General features: G+C 37.1%; 1 protein-coding gene across 1 annotated transcript; it reads right to left on the bottom strand.

Annotated features, from left to right (window-relative positions):
* Positions 1-530: 530 nt before the first annotated feature.
* hephl1a (hephaestin-like 1a) lies at positions 531-19,975 on the bottom strand. Its single transcript, XM_042738986.1, has 20 exons — positions 19,369-19,975; positions 18,822-19,066; positions 13,018-13,230; positions 12,655-12,843; positions 11,251-11,505; positions 10,669-10,837; positions 10,154-10,293; positions 9,463-9,594; positions 8,992-9,197; positions 6,643-6,793; positions 6,307-6,519; positions 5,791-6,001; positions 5,442-5,581; positions 3,962-4,090; positions 3,755-3,861; positions 3,412-3,640; positions 3,170-3,309; positions 2,403-2,562; positions 1,483-1,518; positions 531-1,387 (listed from the first exon to the last, which is right to left on the bottom strand). The coding sequence occupies exons 1-20, from the start codon at positions 19,527-19,529 to the stop codon at positions 1,314-1,316; spliced, it is 3,300 nt and encodes a 1,099-aa protein (XP_042594920.1). The 5' UTR covers positions 19,530-19,975; the 3' UTR covers positions 531-1,313.
* Positions 19,976-21,863: the final 1,888 nt, after the last annotated feature.

Below are 21,863 nucleotides of genomic sequence, written 5' to 3'. Positions count from 1 at the left end.
GAACAATGACACTATTGTTTTTCTAAGATGCCAGAATATGACCTGTTATTGATGCTTGTATTTTGTTATCTTTCATAGTTAAGGAGACCTGTTATTGATGCTTGTATTTTGTTATCTTTCATAGTTAAGGAATTATAGGCCTATATTTTTGGATAGCAATCTGTCATTTGACATTTTAAAGTCACGCCTAGGGTTTAAGAACTGCATTCTTCCATCATAGAAATGTTGTTTTCGACATACTGATGGCGAGCTGTGGGTGAAACACCTTCTGTGGCCTGTGTTTGAACAATTGTGTGCAATGGTCAGGCCTACAAGATGCTGTATAGGGCTTAAATCAAACTTCACTTACACTTTCATGAAGTAATCACAAATACATGTACAGTATATTGCTGAATGCTCAAACACACGCATGTGAAATGATTGTGCGCACCAATGTAAAATGTATGCTGTGATGCAGATAGGACACTTAAAGTACGAATTATGAAACACACAAGATACCATTCTTCAAAATACTAATAGCCTACTACATATAATATTCACAATTCAGCTCTTTATTAATTTTGTTATTTTTTTTTTTCCAACTTTTAACTTGAAATTCAGTACCAGAATATTAGCCACCGTTCATCAGAAAAATAATCAACAATAAAGATTACAAATAGTCCAAATCAGAAATAGAAACTTCTCACAGCAATCTTAAATCACACACACACACACAAAATTAAATAAATAAAAAGTATATACACTAAACAATTAAGAACCAGTTCATCTGTGCAATCATAAATACAAAACAAACAACTGATTAAGAAAGTAACACACACTCATTAATCAACTTACTCTTACTCGGTTACTACTAAACAGATGCAATTGTGGCCACCATTAGTGTTAATGCATTCATGGGAATCATAAGTATCTGACATAGTATAATTATACTGTAAGTACAGCGGATGCATTGTGTTTATGGATGCTGTTGTCATGCTAACATTCCAGAAGAAGATAATGAAGAAAATATGTTGCTCCTTTCAGTGCAAGAGCCCTGCTCTCTTCCATTCAGAGAGACCTAATAAACATGCAGTGCTGGGGAGTATGCTTTGATTCTATTAACTGAAACAATTACATGGATCATTACTTGCACGTTAAATCAAAACTGAATGACTAATCATTATATATTATTTAACAGTTGTTTCCCTCAACAGCAGAAAAGTTTCCCTAACAGCTACACAGTGAGTATACTAGATGAGGTAACTAAGTAGTGAGCATCAGTGTAACAGCAATAAATGTCAGTTCTATTGGCTCGTGGTCACTTTGATCTTTTTTCAGTGTGCTACAAAGTGTGACAGGACCAGTGCAAGGAGGCACAGCATCAGAGTAGACAGAAAATGACTGAAGGCTGGAAAAAATAAAACAGGGATATCATTTTTTAAAAACAGTTTTCACAATGTGTAAGCTAAGAATATAAACAAAGCACTGAAGATAAATATTTACCACTGTTTGGATTTCCCCACTGACTTGGTGATGACCCTGAATGCAATGGAAATAAAAACAGATAATGTATATACATTCATATAAATAGCCTACATATTGACAGTTCACACAGTTCAGTCATTCATCCTCTCTAAAGAGTTGTTTACGTAAAAAAAGCATAATAAAATCCCTAAGTGAGAGAGCAATTATTCTTAACTCAACAGAGAACTCAGAAAAGGAAGTACATGCATATTTTTGAGGGTTTGTAGGTGTCATGTTAAGTGTTGTTTATTAATCAAAATATAAAAAAATTCACATTATACACCTTCTCTTTTTCAAAATCAAAAAAGAATAAAAATCAACAACATCTATCATAACAACAATCACTACTATAATAATTTGTTTAAAAAAATGATCTGTTTTATTCTATTAAATTGTCTCTTCTGTTTAAAAACAGAAAACCTATTCAAAACCTCACAAACGCATTTGGGAAACGCTGATTTAAACGATCATTTAATGTCAAAGCAATGTGAAGGCGATCCACACTGGAGATCAACTCTCTCTACATAATGTGAATTAAAGCTTCAAAAGATGCAGAAGAACAGTCACAAATATTCTTGAATCATTATGCCAATGCATAATGTGATGTGATCTCCTGGAAGATCACTGTCCTGCAGAGTTTAGCGCCAACACTCATCAAGCTAAACTGAACCAGCTTATCAAGGACTTCTGGATTACTAGAAACCTCCATGCAGATGCTGAAGCAAGCTGGAGACTAAAGCACTAATGAGTTTTGAAGAATGATTGGACACCAACCAAACAACTTGAACTCTAAGGGCAGACAGACTCGGGTCCACATTATTAGTGTGAAAGCATCCTTATGCTAGCACTGAAGGCTCTCTCTAGGCTTGGAGCTCTATTTGAAAACTTTCACTACTAACCTCTAGGATGAACAGTGAAAAGTGTCTCCATCCCTGCATGGATGTGATCGGTCACATGGCAGTGAAGCAGCCACTGTCCAGGGCTTCCTGCGGTCATCTCAATGGTCTGAAATGTTCCTGGGAACAGGTCGTATACATCAGCACGATGAGGATGATCCGTCTGAGGGAGAGAAAATCAGAGTGTTTGAGAGACGGTTTGACACTTAAACTGTATTTATGCATTAGTGTGTTTCAGGAGTGGATCTACTAGGGTGGCATGGGAAAGGGGGGGGGGGGGCAATCTAGCCTTTGGTATTACAATATATAAAATGTAAATGTAAGCAGTGTTTCTTATTCTGCTTTTAGCAGCAGAGCTTCAATGTGATGAGATTAAAAGACTATGAACTGCAAAATAATGTTAAATAAATGTCATTCTATGACTTTGTATTCATAAAGAATCTTATGAAAAAATCCTTAAAGTAATTCAAAAGCACACAGTGCAACCAGTGTAGCCCAACTAACCAAAAATGCTTCTTTTAATGATGAATGCAAAAATTCTCAGACTGCTTTTATTATTCATATAGATTATTTTTTTGCCATCTAAGGAATGCATACTGCCATACTTAAATATATAGTTATTTATTATTATTCTTATTATTAAAAATAAACCGATTTGAGGTTCCTCTGTGAAATATGCATTGACGCTTGCATTGGTGTCAACACCCCTCATTGTCCTCATGCCACCGTAAATATTTGTTTCATCTGTCCTGGTGTGTTTATGTATGTACTCTGTAAATGAAGCTCTGAGCATGGAAATGCACAGTGTGCATGTCAACTTCATTCCCCAGTCCTATCAAGTACCACTCGGTCTTGTCATTCTCGGTCATATTCAACCCATGGAGGTTAGCATACATCTTTCCATTAATGCCTGTGGAAGAGAGAGAGAGAGTTTTAAGTTCTTCAAAAAGTCTACGCCATGTGTTCATCCAGAAAATTTGTCATACAGACAATGACACACACACATAATTACCATGCATTTTGTTGCTCTCCATAAAGTCCCCATCATATTTTTCTTCATATTTTTCTGGGTCTGTGTTGAGGTAAGTTTTGATGTTTTCATCCAGGTAGTGGGACTCATTTTCATTGAACACCATTAAAAGGAGGGCAAACTCTTTATCAATGTCTTTTCTACGTCTGTCGGTGTCCAGGGTGTTTTTGCGGCACACTATCAGTGGACCCACCAAACCACTCATCAAGTCCTGAAGAACATTCACAGAGAACATCTGTAAAAACTCACACTCAAATTTACATTTGGTTTAATGATATGGATAACGCTTGCATAAAAACAATTTGTATCGTTACATGTTTTATACCTCAACTAGGCTGACAGACGAGTAGTAGGCAAACGTTATACAGTTTGGATCACTGGGACCTGGACCTGATCGGTTTGGAATGAACCAGCTGTATGTCATCGTATGACCTATAATACACATAACACATGCACACAGAGAGGCTTACTTACTGGTATACTACTGAATCACTCCTGACCACATAAAAGACAAATCTGTGTAATAACAGACCTGGCTGAACACCGTTCTGATGGGATTTACTGGTCTTCACTCCATGAGCATGAACAGAATACGGCTTGCTGGCTTTGTTTTTAAACACAATTTGAATCCTCTCACCAACCTCAGCTCTAATGATGGGTCCTGCACATAAACTGAGAGTCAATATAGAACCACGAAAGCAAAGGTAATGATCTAAAACAAAGAGACCTGCTCTGTCAATAGTGAATCTAACACTCATCTATAAATGTGTGATGCTTTACAATATTGTTACTAATTACACCTAATCATATTCTCTCTCTCTCTCTCTCTCTCTGTATATATATTAGGGCTGTCAGTTTAATGTGTTAATAGTTAATTTAAAAAGTTAATGCACTGGCCCCGCCCCCAGACCTGTACGTCATCATACAGTACAAACAGTTGACTGTTGAGAAATGTGACTCAGGGCGACAACTCCATAAGTTATGCCCTCAAATTCAAGATATTGGGGTTTTTGTTTTTGTCTGTTTTTGCTTAATTTTACAGAGAAATTACTTTGTAAGTAATTAATTGTGTGTTTCATGAGCAACACAGCGATAATTTGTTTCTGAATGAATCCATGCTTTAAATGAATCGTGTAAACCAATGACTCAATACAGTAGCCTGTTCATAAAGTAAACCGTTTACTTAATTCTTGAATGAATCAGCAGTTTGAACAAACTGAATGAATGATTCTTAAAGACATTTACCGCCACTGGCTGACAGTTTTAGTTTTGTTATTTGTCATCATTTGATTAAAAAAAAAAACATTAAAGGGATAGTTCACCAAAAAATTTCAATTTTGTCATCAACTACCCTCATGTTGTTTCAAACCTGTATGAGTTGCTTTCTTATGTTGAACATAGAAGATATTTTGAAGATTGCTGGTAATCAAACAGTTGGTGGTTCCCATTGACTTCCACAGTTTTTCCATTTTTTGGCAATGGCAACCACCAACTGTTTGATTACAAGCAAACTTCAAAATATCTTTGGAACGACATGATGGTGAGGAAACGATGACAGAATTTTTTTATTTTTGGGTGAACTATCCCTTTAACATCAAATAAAATATTTCTTTGTAAAGCTACTATTTGTAATGTCTAATTGATACTTTCTCATTTAACACAATAATGGGTTTAGATATCTTTTGTGGGTAATTTAACAGCCAAATTTAATCCGCAATTAACTAGATTAATTAATTGACACATCATGTAATTTATATCTATCTATATATATATCTATATCTATCTATATATATATATATATATATATATATATATATATATATATATATGATATAAAATAGATATGTGTGTGTGTGTGTGTGTGTGTGTGTGTGTTTGATTATTGAGAAGCAGGTTTCAACTGACTTACGAGAGCTATAGTATTATAAGATTTATAACTAAATCTTAAGAATTTTTTTTTTATGGAAAAAAGTAGTTCACAATTCACTCTTCTAAAGTAAGATGTGACTTACCCATTATTTCCAAGTGCTCCTCCTCTGGACGTCTGGGTTTCTTTTCGGTAAAAGTTTCATCTAAATATTCACGGAACACCACCTTCTTATATTTTGCACCAATCCTATTTTTTGACTTTTCTAGATAAATTTCTCCAGGGCTGAGTAAAGCAGGAAAGAAAAAGGAAATGACAAGAGATAATATGGTCATGAATGTGTCTGAATGTGTAGGTATTCTAGGAATTTTTAAATAATGTAAGGTAACACAAGTCTTAGCTGGAGTGTTAACACTATCCCTAGCTTTTCCCGACTCGTCCTTACACACTGTAGATTGATGTGTGCACATATGCTTTTAAGCTTGTGTGTATACCTGTCCTTGATTGTAGTGTTGTGTTTCTCCAGTTCCCATGTGCGGTCTGGTGCATAATTCCACTCGACCTCCTCTGCTGCTATGAAGTACTGCACTGTGGAGGTGAAATGTTCTGCTGCAGGAGTCACTGCTGAACAGGACTTGACTTCGTAATGTTGACGCATGCCAGCTTGGTAGTGTTCACCCGTAAGACAGCTCAGCTCAAACTGACCTGAGAGGAGAACAGCATACTGATGAGCAAATATATTTTAATCATTTAACAAAACAGCAACAAGCTTTTCATACATTATACATTTTATACCTAAAAACTGCATATAAAAGTGTCTGGAGAAAAAAAAAAAAACTTTTCCAGAATATTCTCAGAAACAAACATTGTTAGTCAGGTTAGGATCTGGCACAACACCAAAATCATTATAAGTAAAAGCATTACAAAGCCAGTCATATCTTCCATTGCTTGAGTTTACAATATAAGCATTTATACGTGTATATACCTGATGTAAAAGTGCTGTGACTTACCATTATTGTCGGGTGTCATTCTTACAGTCACTGAGGTATGTGGGAAGACACTGAGAGTGTCACGGTTCATTCCGTCTCGTTGAAACGTGTTTCCCTCGAAATACACCCCATGGATATCCACCTCAGAGCCCAAGCCAAGTATGTGCCACATAACATGTTCCCCATTACACAAGTCCAGAGCTGGCAGGTTTCCATACATGTAGCCATTCACAGCTGAGAAGGAACACACACATTCTTAATTAGAATCCCGTCAAACCATAAACATGTATATTCACAAAGTGTGGATGTAAATGCACATGATCGTGCCATTAAACACACAAACACATATATGCATACCGTGCTTCTTATTGCTTTCCTTAAACTCTTCATTAGCTGGATCTGAATCACTGCTGCCAAACTTTTTAATGTTCTCTTGCAGATACCAGCTTTCATTCTCATCCATGACAGAGAACAGCAGAAAAAACTCGTGCTGAATTTTGTTGGCATACTAAAGAAACACACACATAACATGGAATACACATCACACAGACAAAACAAACACACATTGGCCATATTTACTTGCATAACATTCCGTGTTCACTGCATTCTTTAAAAAAATTAACCCTGAAAGAAACTTTAAGAAAAACAATCTGTTTTAGTAGCTACAGACTGACATTTAGTCTCAAATGCTATCCCTGCTTGACTAAGGCCAGGGCCCATATTTACAAAACATCTTAAGGCTAAAAGTAGGTCCTAACTTGCCGATTTAAGAGAAAATCTTAAAAATAGTGGGCGTGTCAGTCCTAAATTTAGGACTCCTAATTTTTTGTTCTAAGAGTATTTCACAAAGCGTTTAGGCGCTACAATTAGCTCCTAAATCTGTGAAACGTTAGGATTAGTGAAGAGGACTCCTAAGTCATTAAGACCAAATCTGAAATATCCTAAAATGGCTGTTGCCAGCAGTCTACCTAGGAATATAAACATTTTAGAAACATTTTTCTAACTGGTTTGGTTTGGAGGTTATCCCAACTCCAAATGTTATATCCTTAATATATAGCTGTTTTCGCATCCAGTTTGGTTTTCTTTTATGTTTGCATGTCTTACTAACAGCCATGATTATTCTGCTAATTAAAAGGCTGTTTATATGCATATTACCAAAACTGTATTAGTCGCTTAGTCGTAGAAAAAAAAAAATTCCACATGAAGTGGCAAAATCACGCAGTCCGTGACGGACAAATCGTTAATGGCTGGTCTATGTGGTAATATAGTACATCGGGCAGGACATCCATATTGTGTGCTCACCTAACATTCATCGACCTCAAATGTGGCTTATCATCTGAGATATGTATGTAGTAGCAACTTTACATGGCAGCTCAATCTAATGTTAGCCTAGAAAAAAGTGTGCATGTTTGTGCAGAGTGTGAAGCTGAACGCTACTGCAGGACACAGAGGCGCTGCTGCGATCATTTGCTCTTAAAATACTTCATCATTTTTGGTCATACAGATAAGAGTGATGCATCTTTTGTACCTGTAAAGACTCTATGTTTATTTGTGTGTACTCAGAATAACAACAAAACGTTGTGCTTTTGTAAAATAATGAAAGCAAAAAGGATGCGCTTTCTGCCGTCTCGGACCCTGTGAACTTGAGCGCATCACTTCGAAACTCTGTGTATGCTTGCCTTATTACAGACATGACAAATATATCTATAGAGAGTGAAACTTTTAAATGAACCAATTCAAATAGAAAACAAATATTATCCAGATTATGTAATCCGTATGAAACATGCATACAGGTGCTGCGGAGATGACGAGTCACTGTCGCAGACTTCATCTCTTAAACCCGAAAACAGAAAGCACTAGTGTAACAATAAATTACAATGTTACAATAAATTAAAACGTTAATGCAGTGTACTTGTTGTTTTTCCAAATTCATAATTATTATATTTGCTGGTGCGCTGCGGCAAGCCTTTTTTGCATGTGCTTGAGCGCTTATTAGGCTATGTAGGCAATTAAAGGCTCATTATTATGATTTATATGGTTTATTAATAAAAGTGCGACTAATAGTCTACTAATGCTTAAAATGAACAACTTCTAGTCGACCAGACAAATCTTTAGTCGAGGGCAGCCCTGATGCACATTGACTAATTGTTTATGAGAACCATACAGACACTGACAATTAGCTGAATATATAGCGTACTTGTTTAATTAGTGACACTTAGCCTGCATTTTAAAATCTTTATTTGAATGTGGCAATTAACATTTTTATTTTAAAACCTTTATTTGAATATGGCAACATAATATTGCGCTCTACAATATTTCTATGAATAAATCTCTGACAGAGACTAGTAGCCAATCACTCTGGGCATAGTTAGTAAGTATGCTGACATCATCCATAGCAACAAGGTCAACCCCGCCCTTATACTCTGAGCTTAAGACTTCTGTCTATTCCTTAGTAAAAGTTTGTCTCAGCAGCTTTGTGAATAGGTTTTAAGAAAAACTCTAAGCTAAAAACTTAAACTAACAATTAGCATAACACTAACTTCAAAAAAAAAATGGCTTTTAAATACGGGCCCTGATATCCAATAAAACAGCTCATATAAAACAAATTTTCATGTTTTTGGTTAAAAGTCAAGCAACCACTTTTCACATAACAATCCTTCATTTTTTGTACCATATTGTCTGTTAAGGTTTGTGCAAGTTCATTACCTGATGACCACTTCCATCAAGAACACCTTTACTGCACACTTGTATGGGCCCAAATAAACCAGAGTTAGTGTCCTTAACAGGATCAGCAGCAGAATAGTATAAGTATGAAAGACAAGGAGGATCACTGCTGGATGGGCCTTCAATTGCTCTCCAACGATAGGTGAACTTTTCACCAGGAGCCACAGATGCTCCAGCTTTCTGAGTACCTGTTGAGGAGGCGTCAGAAAACAAAAAAGAATCTAAAATCTTAGACTTATGACTTAAAACTTAGACTTATATTTCGTATTTTAATATTGTGGCCAAATGTAATGCAATGTGTGTATAAAGTTGTCAAATAGTATTGTCACCAAAGGCCTAAAGCAGTGTTTTTAAACTTTTTTTGAGTCAATTCCCCTTCTTTGTTTGCGCATTTAGAAACCCTAGATTGAAGATCTATATGTGTTTGTATAACTGTAGCTGTATATGACTTACCATCCTGATACTTTGCTCCTTCATAGGTTTTCTCATAATGCAGACCGTGTGGCTGAATGCTGTAGGCACGTGTAGCTCTGTTAAAGAATGTCACAACGATAACGTCACCAGTCTCTGCTCTGATTACAGGACCTATAGTGGGAGGGGTGTAGAGAAAACTGATCATTAATCCGATCATTAAACCAATTGTTCCCAACACTGGTCCTGGAGGCACCCCGACACTGCACGTTTTGCATGTCTCCTTAATCAAACACACCTGATTCAAGTCATCAGCTCAGTAGTAGAGACTTCAAGACCTGAAGTTGGTGCGTCAGTGTTGGGGTGCCTCCAGGACCAGGGTTGGGAACAATTTGTTTAAACTACATGAATAAGACTCTCATAAGAATAAGGCACAGCATGGCATCACCTCTAGGGCATATAACTATACGTCTTATTCAGAAACATTAAGTTGGCAGGAAATCAAAATTAACCATATTTTTCTTTATGTATGTTACTGGCCTTATTGTTAACCATTCATATATGCATTATTTTTTTCATATTATTTCTTGACCTCAAACCTTTAATCAAAACTTGCTCCTCCTGTGATATGACTGAATCCTCTTTGCTGAAATTTCATTTCATGCCAACTTTTAAATATTATCAAAGACATATTAGTGTTCTTAAACATGCAAGACGAAAGTGAGGATTTTACCCAGAATTCCAAGATGGTCATCCGAGCCCGCAATATGTGTTTTGGTAGTAAATGTGCTGTCAGTGTATGAAATGTATCTGGCCTTCAGGTATTTTCCACCCAGCTTTCCACCATCACGACTGAAATACGATATAGAGTCACTGCAGGAAAAGAAAAACATCAATGTGAATAAAAGTAATCTAACACAATTACGAAATCAACATTCATATTACAAATAAAAAATAAAAGGTAAATTTCAATTATAAATATATAAAACTAGACCTGCAGCAGCAATTACTGCAACTTTTTTTTCTCATTTATCTTTCATTTTTATATATTTGCAATTGTTTTCTATGGCTTCTTTCTATTGTGAGTGAACCAACGAATATATTGGCAAAAGTTAATCCCATCCAGATTTATTCAATAACATTTAAAAGCAAAGCATAAGTCTGACCACCGCTCCTCAGAGCCTTCTGAATCCCTGAATCCCCCCCAGATCTAGCAGGTTTTTTGTGTCTCCAAGTTTTGAGTTTTACCTGTCTGGTTCAGTAAGTGATTTATTTGTCATGTAGTTCATCCCTGAAGGGGCGTAGTCCCAAACCATCTCCTCAGCAGCGATGTAGAAATGTCTCTCTTTGCCAGGGGCCTCTGTTGAAGAGACTGAGGAACCACAGGCCGAGACCTCATAGAAACTCTGCATACCTGCTGCTCACGAGAACAGAGAGCCATTCAGATATACTGCAATCATACATTTACCTGCTTCCTTAAAGTAAACTCAAGAAGAGTAAACTCAAGTTTAAGTAAACTCAAGGAAAAAGTCATAAGCAGTCCTTTTGAATTGAACTACTGATAAAGACAACAGAGTTGAAGCTGTGAAAATAAATTAAATTTAGAATAACGTAAATTATCCTGACAAGTTACAGTACATTTATTGATTCAAATTGTTGGTATGACATTCTTTTTCAGTGTGCAGGAATTAAAAGGAGCTTAAAACATGAAACACTGTATCAAGCTACAAATCAAAACTGAAAGTGATCATACACTGATTAGAGACAAAAACAATGCATCATAAAACTAAGAACGAATTCACACAGAGATGACAGAAAGACAGTTACTACCTTGTACATGATCGTTGACTTGGCAGCTCAACAACCATTTTCCTTCTGTTCTGGGGATCATTGTTGCGGTGACAAAAGTGGCAGGAAACAGACTAAGCACATCTGTGCGGTGCTTACGATCCACGAGGGTGTGCCCATGGAAATAAGCCGAATGAATGTCCACCTCGTTACCAATGCCGAAGAGATGCCAAGACACGGGACGTCCGACACAAACCTCCAGTTCAGGCAAATTCCCATAAACATAGCCATTGATTGCTAATGTGAAGAAGACAAGAACCAACTAATAAAGTGACACTGAGAGATAAATGATGAGATGACATGAGCTTTATAATTAAACATATATTAATAAATACAATAATTCTGCCTATTATTCATGTAAATAACAAAATGTCAGGCTTTAGAAATTAAAACCACAATCATCTGTTCTTGTATTTTAGAGTGCAGAGAACTTTGGATATCAAAAGCAAAACTAAACTTTTCTGAATGACCTTGTTTTAAAGTGGAACAGATAAAAGAAGGTACTTTCCATCAAAGCATCTAAAACATCAGCTAAACATTACACCATTGGAATGTACGGGCTTTAAATAAAACAAACTGCAAAAAATGATTTTCTCACAAAGTATTTTTGTCTTGTTTTCTAGTATAAATATCTTAACATTCTTGAATCAAGATGCATTTACTTGACAAGTAAAATGACTTAGGATATTAAGTCTAGTTTTCAAAAAAAAAAAAAAAAGAAATTATTATCAACAGTTGTTAGTTTTTGCTTAAAACAAGCAAAAATATCTGCCAGTGTGGTAAGAAAAATAATCTTAATTCAAAGGCTATACAAGAATATATTTCTTGGCCCATCGGCAGATATCTTTTGCTTATTTTAAGCAAAAACTAACAAAAGTTTGATTTTTTTATTTTCAGAAAACAAAACATAATATCTTATGTCATTTTACTTGTAAAGTAAATTTGTCTTGACTCAAGCATTTTTGGATATTTATACTAGAAAACAAGACAACAATACTAAGTAAGAAAATCTTTTTTTTTGCAGTGGACATTATTATAGCTGTAGGCGGGGGGAAAAAAGCTACAGCTTTGATTCCAAGTATGTGTGCCATGGTACCAACATTTCAGTAGTCAGCACCAAACACAGAGAAATGTAATACTTTCAATACTAATGATTTTTCAGTAGATTGCTAATTAATCACTTCTTTTTAACTGTTTAAGTGCTACAGTGGAATGTAAGCTGCTTTGTAGAAGTGTATAGTACATTTGTATAAAACACATTAATATAAATGGTTAAGTTTTTAGCTTCAATGATGAAAATAGAACATTCCTCATTAGAACACAAGGAGAAACAACCCAGTGTTAATGTATGGACAAGGTTAAAGACTGAGACATCCTGAGATTTACAGTGCATGAGGTTGGACTCTCTGAACTCCTCGTCTACGTTTTCCATATGTTGTTTTGTTGCATCTGGATCAGAGCAGAACTTTTCAATATTCTCCTCCAAGTACCAGCTCAAGTTCTCGTCCACCACACTGAACATCAAAATGAAATCTTCATCCACATCAGAGCGCTTCTGCTTAGAGTCCAAAGTGCCTAAAGACGAGAAAACAATATTAGTAAAAGACTAAAAAGGGTCAAAATAATCAGAGTTAGAAGGGAGGAGTGCTTGATGCTAAGAAGTATTTGGCTGTACAATCTTCTGTGTGCATGGAAACTAAATTTATTCCACACATGTGCAGATTATTAGGGCTTGTGTGTGGTCCTTACCTTGTTTGCAGGTGAGCAGAGCTCCTATCAGCCCTGATGCAATGTCTTTTGGTGCATCTCCATGAGAATGGTAAATCCAGGTGAGACAGCGGGCATCTGCTTCAGTAGGAGCGTACTCTGGTTTGACCTGCCAGGTGTATGTGTAGCTCTCACCTGGAGCCACTGCATCATCTCTCTTATCACGACCAGTGGTGCCGTCTGGATACAACGCTCCTAAAATACAGTAACAAATTCACACTTGTGCAATCTCATCTTATCAAGGACTCGTATTTGATAAATTGCAACAAATCTAGGATTTTAAAGGGGGCACACTGTATCAACACTGGACTTCCTTGCTCTTTTAGTATAAAATTCAATAAACAACCTTTCTTCCAAGTCCAACCAGATTTTTATGGAAGCTACGCTCATTTGGAAATATTTGCATGACTAACATGTTTACACAAAAATGCTTATAAATTGGCCTGCGATGGAAGTAGACAGTGTTAGGAAAAGTTACTTTTAAAAGTAATGCATTACAATATTGCGTTACTTCCTAAAAAAAGTAACTAATTACGTTACTTAGTTAATTTTTGTGGAAAGTAATGCGTTACGTTACTTTTGTGTTACTTTTGCATTACTTTTTAAACATGAGCAGGGCTTGATTGTTTTTAATATAAGAAGTGTAAAAGCCCTTTCACACCAAAAAGTGTAATGAATAAACCTCAGGCTGAAGGAAAAGTAAATTCACGTCTGTACAGTAGAACACAGGAGAAGAAGGTGCAACACTTCAAAAAAACAATGATGCACAAGTGTTAGTTTATCTAAAGTCATTTTTGCTTATTAGCATGGTTGAACTGGATCACCAAAGGCATTTCAAATAATTTTAATGAATACTGAATCTGTTGAAAAAACAAATGAAAAAATGACAGAAAGCTGCTTGTTAACTTGTTACATGGTTAAAAACAAAGGCGTTTACACACACACACACAAAAAAATTTATTTATATTTTTGGTATCAAATTTTCCATCCATTTGGATTACAGTTTCAGCACAAATGAATAAACATAATGCGATTCATATACATCAGTCATACTTAAATGAAACGGGTAAGATTTATGTAATAGTTCACAGTGTTGGAGTTAAGGAGATAATTACGTGACAGTTGAGCATTTATGATGAACACTTGCGGAACGAAAAACAATGAGAACAAAAAAAAGAGAAACAACTACAACTGTGTAATGTCTGTTTTGGGTTTTGTTTCATGTTCTTGTTTTCATGTCTTTTATTTTGTTATTGTTTGATTTTGCTGTTTGTGTCATGCTTCCCTTGCCCTCATGTATCTCTGCTTTGTGTATGTGTCATGTTCTCATTGGTTATTGTCTGGTCATGTGATTATCAGTTCTGTTTGTTCTCATTGGTTGCTTTAGTCATGTGTCTTGTTCCCATTGGTTTGTTCTTGTCATGTGACCCTCACTGTTTGTATAAGTAGTCATGTTTTTGCCATTGTGCTTTGTCGTATACTAATGTAATGTTGTAACCTGCTGTTGGTGAGTCAAGTCTGTTCATGCCACGCCACGTCAAGTCTGTTCTAGTCAAGTCTGTGTATCTTGTTTGGATTTTGGATATCACTGTAAATAAACTGCACTTGGGTTCATCGCTACACTCGCCTTCAGTGCACTGATTGTTACAAACTGTGGCCCGTTGCATGAAGATAGCTAAACTAACTTGAGTTTTAGAGTTGACATTAGTTAATAATTATTATAAATATGATTTATACAGTATGAATATAATAAAAAATATTTCTTCAGTCATTACAAAGGTTGGTCTGCACTCTTCAGTCTTTTATTGGAATCAAAGCAGGTGATAAAATAGGCAAATGTTTTGGCTATCTGCCGGTGTTGAAATGTTTGTCTATTTTATCTCCTGCTTTGATTCCAATAAAAGACTAAATAGTGCAGACCAACCTTTGTAATGTTCCAAAATTCACCATAAACTGCTTTAATTTGAAGCGAAAGGGGAGTATCCATATCACATCACATCAAAGCCAATTTGCTCACAACTTACTATTTTCTTGTACTGTGCCCAGCATGCATTGCGACATGAAGCGTTTTGTTGATTGTTACCATTGTTGAGATTCATACGCGGATTCATTATATGTGTGTGTGTGTCTATGTAATTATGTAGATTAAAAGTCTTTGTGCACAAAATGCTTTGTAAATTCTTTGTATTGGGTTACACTCTTATAGAATCACAATTGTATTTTAATAAACAATGCAAAAATAACACCTCACTCATTTAATCAGTTTGACTCTATGGGTCCTATCATACACCTGATGCAATGCGGCGCAAGGCGTGACGCAAGTGTTTTTGCTAGTTTCATCCCAACGCAGTTCTCATTTTACCATTCTGCGCCGCGTTGTTTAAATAGCAAATGGATTAGGATTAAAATATAGAATATGCAGTAAGTAAAAATATAAATGATAAGAAAAAAAGAAAAAGAAAGAAAAAGAGAACCCGTATGCTAACTACAAAAACAACTGTCAATAAAAAATTCTTCACAGTAAAAATGTGCAGTGCAAGTAGCAATAAAGTGACCATTTTAAAGTGTCAAGTGGTGATAAAGTGTCAGTGTAAAGACTAGTGTTTAAATGGTAAATGATGTCAGTCAGATGCGTTATGAGTGTATGAAGGTCCAGCAGGTAAAGCATTGCAGCAGTGTAGCATTGAACAGGCTGAATTTATCCTGATTATAAAGTTGGAAGTGGCAGTGGGTTTTGACTATTTATCAGTCTAATGGCCTGTGGGTATAAACTGTTCTGGAGTCTAAGTTTTGACCGCAGTGCTTCGGTAACGCTTGCCAGACTTCATGAGGGTGAAGAAATTGTGGATGGGATGGGTGGTGTCCTTAATGATGTTGCAAGCCCATTTGCAGATCCTTTAAGATATGTCCTGCAGTGAGGGTGGATCAGTCCCTGTAATATTCCGGGCCAGCTTTATCTCCCTCTGTAAAGCCTTTCTGTCATGTGTTGTGCTGTTGCCAAACCACACAGCAATGCAGCAAGTTAACACACTCTCCACAGTGCTTCTGTAGAAGTAACAGAGAATCTGTGATGACATGCCGAATTTCCTGAGCCTCTTCAGGAAGTAAATTATTTGATTGGCCACAAGGATACGCTTTTTACATGTATTTACGCTTTGGTTTGAAAGCAAACAGCACATTGTCGCAGCGCGGCTGACACAGAAGAGCGCCTGCGAACAGCTCAGAATTGCCAAAATGGCGCTACACTGATTTGGAGAGACACAGAGGAGAGGAATTGTTGAATAAAGTTGTTATTTTTGTTTTCTTCGTGTACAAAAAAGTATTCTCGTCGCTTCATGTTACGGTTAAATCACTGATGGCAGATGGAGTATTCTGATGATGCTTTTCATACTTTTCTGGACCTTGACACTGTTATTTATTTGGCAGTCTATGGGACAGTCACAAGCCTCCCAGTTTTCATCCAAAATATCTTAAATTGTGTTCCGAGGATGAACAAAGCTTTTATGGGTTTGGAATGACATGGGGGTAAGTGAATAATGACGGGATGGAGTATCCCTTTAAGTGTGAGATTGTTAGCCTCACACCATGTGACCATCAGACACTTCTTTCCTGTATGCAGTCTCATCATTGTTTGTGATAAGTCCAATGACTGTGTTTTATCTGCAAATTTTATGATGAGGTTGTTAGGATGGCTAGCAGTAGCAACACAGTCATAAGTGAAAAGAGTGTGCAGCATCGGGCTGAGTACACAGCCCTGAGGAGTGCCTGTGTTCATTATGATGCTGCTGGAGGAGTGTTTTCAGAGGCGGACAAGCTCAGTATCCAGTTACACAGTGCAGAAGACAGGCCCAGTTTATATAGCTTGCTTATGAGTTTGGAGGGGATGATAGTGTTGAATGCCAAACTGTAATCAATAAGCAGCAGTCTGGCATAGCTATCTTTATTTTCCAGGTAGTATTTTGTGAAGGGCAAATGAAATGGCATCCTCTGTCCTGTACGCAAACTGTAATGGGTCCAGAGTGGCTGGTACCATGCTTTGAATGTGTTTCTTGATGAGACTCTAAAAACTCTTCATGAGAACCGGTGTGAGAGCCAGAGGTCTGTAGTCATTCAGAAACTGTGGCTTTTTTTGGGACAGGGATAATAGTGGTGGACTTGAAACAGACAGGGACTGTAGTCATTGTGAGGGAAAGATTGAAGATGTCAGTGGTTACACTGGTCAGTTCTGAAGCACAAAGCCTAAGCACACGTCCTGGGATGTTATCCGGAGCTGCTGCCTTGCGTGAGTTCACTTTACACAGTGACTTATAAACATGTGTGGGGGTTAGCGTCAGTGCCTGTTCCCCCTCCTCAGAAATCACTTCCAATGTTGTCCAGGGCTCTGTGTTATGTCCCAAAAACACCCATTACTCATTAAGAGAATAGGAACGACCCGTTTAAACCATCCCCCCGGCGCACCGACCGTTTTCCCGTCTTTAAACTAGCCAAAGTGGATTCGGACACGCCCTGATTTCACCTGCACCGTGCACTTTAGACCTTGCACTTTGATCACCTATATTGTGATCAATGAAGTAGATAATGATTATGTCACGTAAGCATCAGCATTTAATTTTTTTTTGTTTGTCGTTTTTGTTTGTCTTACAAACACTATGTTATAACAGCCACATAAAAGATAATGTCAGAGTCAAGAGCCAAACAAAAGCAAACACTGATCTCCTTGACGGTGACTTCAAATTAAACATTTTCAATATAACATTAACCTCTAAACCTCTGTAATTCTCAATAAGAACTTCTGTAGATGTCTGACAGAAATAAAGTTAGTCTGTATTGCGTTTCCCAAAAGCATCGTTAGCTAGCTATGATCACAAGTTGCACTCTGGTAACGAGAAACGTACTACCATAGCTGCTTTTAGGGAACACCCCTGTTTAGTAATAAGTGAAGCTGGTAGTGCTGTTTCTGGAGTGGTTTAAGCATCTTCTGTTGAGACCTTGAGAGATTTAATGAGTTATTTTATTTTAGTTGATTTCATCTCAAGGCTGTGGTTGTGAGTCATCTGTAGGTTTCTCTCTTTTCTGTTCTTGTTTTTTTCTTTCCATCAGCGATTTCCACGATTCTGCTTGTTTACAGCAGGTGTTCATCACTAATGTGACATAATTCATCACATAACTATGGTATCAATTCAAACACTGCTTAATGGTACAAGGTAAAACACAACACTGAGCAGTGTTTACTTAACACTGGGGATTTTGCTGTGAACTGTTACATAGTATCTTACCTGTTTCAGTTGCATATGACTGAATATGAATAACATTAAGTTTATTAATTTTGGTAAAACTATGTAATCCAAATTGATGGAAAATTTGTATGCAATTGAAATACATAAAAATTCACCGTAATGTACATACACGTGACGTTTATGAGAGACAGTCATGCAAACGTATACAACATTATAAAAAAATCTTATATTTATATATGCACAGTTTAATAATTTGAGCTAAGAAGGTGGTTGCTTCAATTTGCCATTTTATAAAGATCCATGCCATCTCTTGTAATTGGTGTGTTGCCCTTTGATCTGCTCTGAAACAAATTGTGTTTTGACACTTTGCGGCACACTTTTCATTTATTGCTTTGTTATTGATTTATAGGTTATGTGTCAAGAGACTCTAAACTGCTGTTGTAAACCCAAAGATGAACATAGAAAGACAGCCAAATTAACAGAAAGAACTGGACGAAGGGAAAAGTAGAACTAGTAACGGAACTAATAGAGAGATAATGTATATCCAACCTTCTGAATTCTTCTCATAGAAAACTCCATGAGGGTGGAGAGAATAAGGCCTGGTCGCAAAGTTTTTCATGTGCACTTCTATGACATCTCCGACCTCAGCCCTTATAATGGGTCCCAGGAAGCCGAGCCAGGCAGGTTTAGCTATCTCCTTGGAATAAGAGCCATCTGTGTACTGTCTGTACAAAGCTTTCTTGTAAACACTCCCTATCCGGGTCTCGCCTCTTGACAGAAAAACCGATGCATGTCTGTTAAAGGAAGGAATTTAGAGAGAGTATAATGGTTATAATTCCATCATACAATCAGATTACTGCTAGGTGTACAGATAAGGATCCATGTTAATTACAAGGGGCTAATACATGCTATAAAAACAGCCTACAGCACCAAGCACTTACAAAAAGCTTTATCCACATAAAACAATTAAATAATAATATTAAATATGCTACTATGTGTTGTTTATTAGTTAGCCTACCTAGCAGCCTTTTACAATAAGCACAGCAATGTCGCCCGTTACTGTTACTGCTAAATAGATATGCTCATTTTTACTTACTCATCTTGCTCAATGCTTCGGTTATTGATCAGGTTTGTGCCGCTCGGCGCGTAATTCCAGTCTTCCTCTCTGATGGCTATGTAATAGGTCCTCTTGAGACACTCGGCCTGCTGTAGCGCGATCACAGCCGTCACAAGAGCGCTCAGCAGCACAGACTTCATCGCTTATATCTGAACACAACCATGCATTACCACAATCCGAGCCGAGAAAAAAAGAGTCGCGCGTAAACAAAGTGCTACTGAGCACGGATACTGTCACAGCAAATCTGCCTTGAGTGCGGCTTCTTAAACCGAAACTGAAAGCTCGAGCTCAGTTCAGCGGGCGTTCCTTTGGAGAACCGGTTTCTTGGGGGTTTTCGGAGAGAAGTGAAGCTCCATATATGTGCAGACGCTGCGTTCGGCTTTGAAACAACCCTGCGCTTCATTAATATCTGCTGGACCATCGGTTTAACACGGTTTGTCTGGTGTGTCGACAATTCTTAAAAAAATGCCTACACAATGACTGAAGCCTACCGGCAGGCTGTGCGTTATCACTTACGTTATTGTTTTCATCTATAATGAGGACCATTAGTTTACAACAGCCAGTTACATTACCTTAGGGGTGACCAAACCCATTCCTGCCCTAACTAAACACCCCTGAAGCAGCTAATCAAGCTCTTCCTAGGCATACTAGAAACTTCCAGGTGGGTGTGTTGAGACAAGTTAGAGCTCATCTCTGCAGGACACTGGTGCTCCAGGACCGAGTTTAGAGACCCCTGCCCAACCTAAAAGTGTCATGTGTGTGTGTCATCCAGATAACACTGAGAGTGGTCACTTTGTTCCTTAAATTAAATCCCCACCTGGAAACTTTAGAATTATTTGCATTTATTATTCAAATGACGTGGGAGATGGTTGTGAAACAAGAGATTTGCTTGTATGAGTGCGCAACGGATGTGTGTTTTACATAATAGCAGGCTAAAAGACAAATGAGAAAGAATCCCAATCCACTTCTAAACCTAAATTACACTATATAATTAACATACTATATAAAACTAAACAGTGAATTATACACATTTATGATAGATTGATTAAAAAAAAGCTGTTTAATGGCTGGCTAGGATATCATGGTTACTGGAGAAGGAAAATGGCCAAAGTGTCCAACAAGCCTCTGAGAAGGACACAACAGCAAATGGTCTTGAGAGCTCTGGGGCGTTGGCATTCTCCTCCTCCTCCTCCTCAGCCACTGCTGTTTGTTTCCTGTTTGATAGGAGCTGCACAGGAAGTCATCTGAATGATGCACACACATGCTGCTGGTGATGAATGCATGAATCAGCTTCTCTAGGCCATGCCTGGACACAAGGGATCTTATTCGTGCTGGGTTTTTTTAGATGCTGATTTAATAATTTTTGATGCAGCTTCTGATGTTAGAATCACAGTCCAGAATGACAAAACTAAACACATTTTTTAAGAAAGAAAGATGTTGGAGTGTCCAGTCAACAGGACGTTTTAAGGTGTTGCACTGTTTCATGCAAAGTTAAACTAATTTCAGAGCCACAGCAGGATTCACCGATCGCCATTGTAATGTTATGCATTTTATCACTGAAAGTGCAGTAAAAAACAGTTTACTAGGGAACTAGTTTGGAGGGTTAATCAACCTGTCAACAGTGGTGAGCAGTGTATCTGGGTCACTGACATTCTGGTTTATAACATGTGAAAAGAAGGTCTGTACAGCAGTGCAAGGCTTTGTTTTCCACCACATAAGTTCTGCTTTTCTGCATTTTCTTTTCATGGTGCCTTATACTTGCTTGTAATTTTACTTTTTATAAATAAACATGCACGTTGGACTGCTATACTCATGGCTGTACCCCAAGATCCAGACCTCTGTATATTTCTGAGGTCTATTACATAATAAAAGTTGTGAAACAGCTGCCTAATATTAACAGACTTTCTCATGATCTGCCCCAGCAGTCTAATGTCTGACGTCTGAGATCAAACTAAAGTAGGCGGGCTTAACTGTTCTTCTAAAGTTAAAGAAGTTCACTTTCAGAATGAATGATGAGCACCATTGTGAATAGTCAGCAATAAACTAGCCTCTTACATATTTCCAGTTTGTAGTGTGGATCAATGCAACATTTAACCTGATTCTCATTAGTATCGGATACTTGGTTGTCAAATAATTTATGCTTCTGGCCCTCAAACATCTTAATATGCATATATGTAGATCAGTGAAATCAACATTTTCCAGGGGCTCATGCCCCTGACTTCAATGAACCTCAGCCCTTTTTTATATAAATAGGTGAACATTTTGAAAGGTTTGTCTACATGCAGGCACAGAAAAACCTTACTTGACATCTTATCTCCACAGCAGTGTCCCTCATGTGACTGACAGACAGACACAAGTTTGTTAAAGAAACAATTCACCCCAAAATAAAAATGTACTCACCCTCAGGCCATACAATATGTAAATGAGTTTGTTTCTTAATCAGAATAGATTTGGAGAAATTAAGCATTACATGA

The sequence above is a fragment of the Cyprinus carpio genome, chromosome B15 (genome assembly GCF_018340385.1).
Source record: "Cyprinus carpio isolate SPL01 chromosome B15, ASM1834038v1, whole genome shotgun sequence".
In the NCBI taxonomy this organism is placed as follows: domain Eukaryota; kingdom Metazoa; phylum Chordata; class Actinopteri; order Cypriniformes; family Cyprinidae; genus Cyprinus; species Cyprinus carpio.
This window is presented reverse-complemented; position numbering and strand designations above follow the sequence as displayed.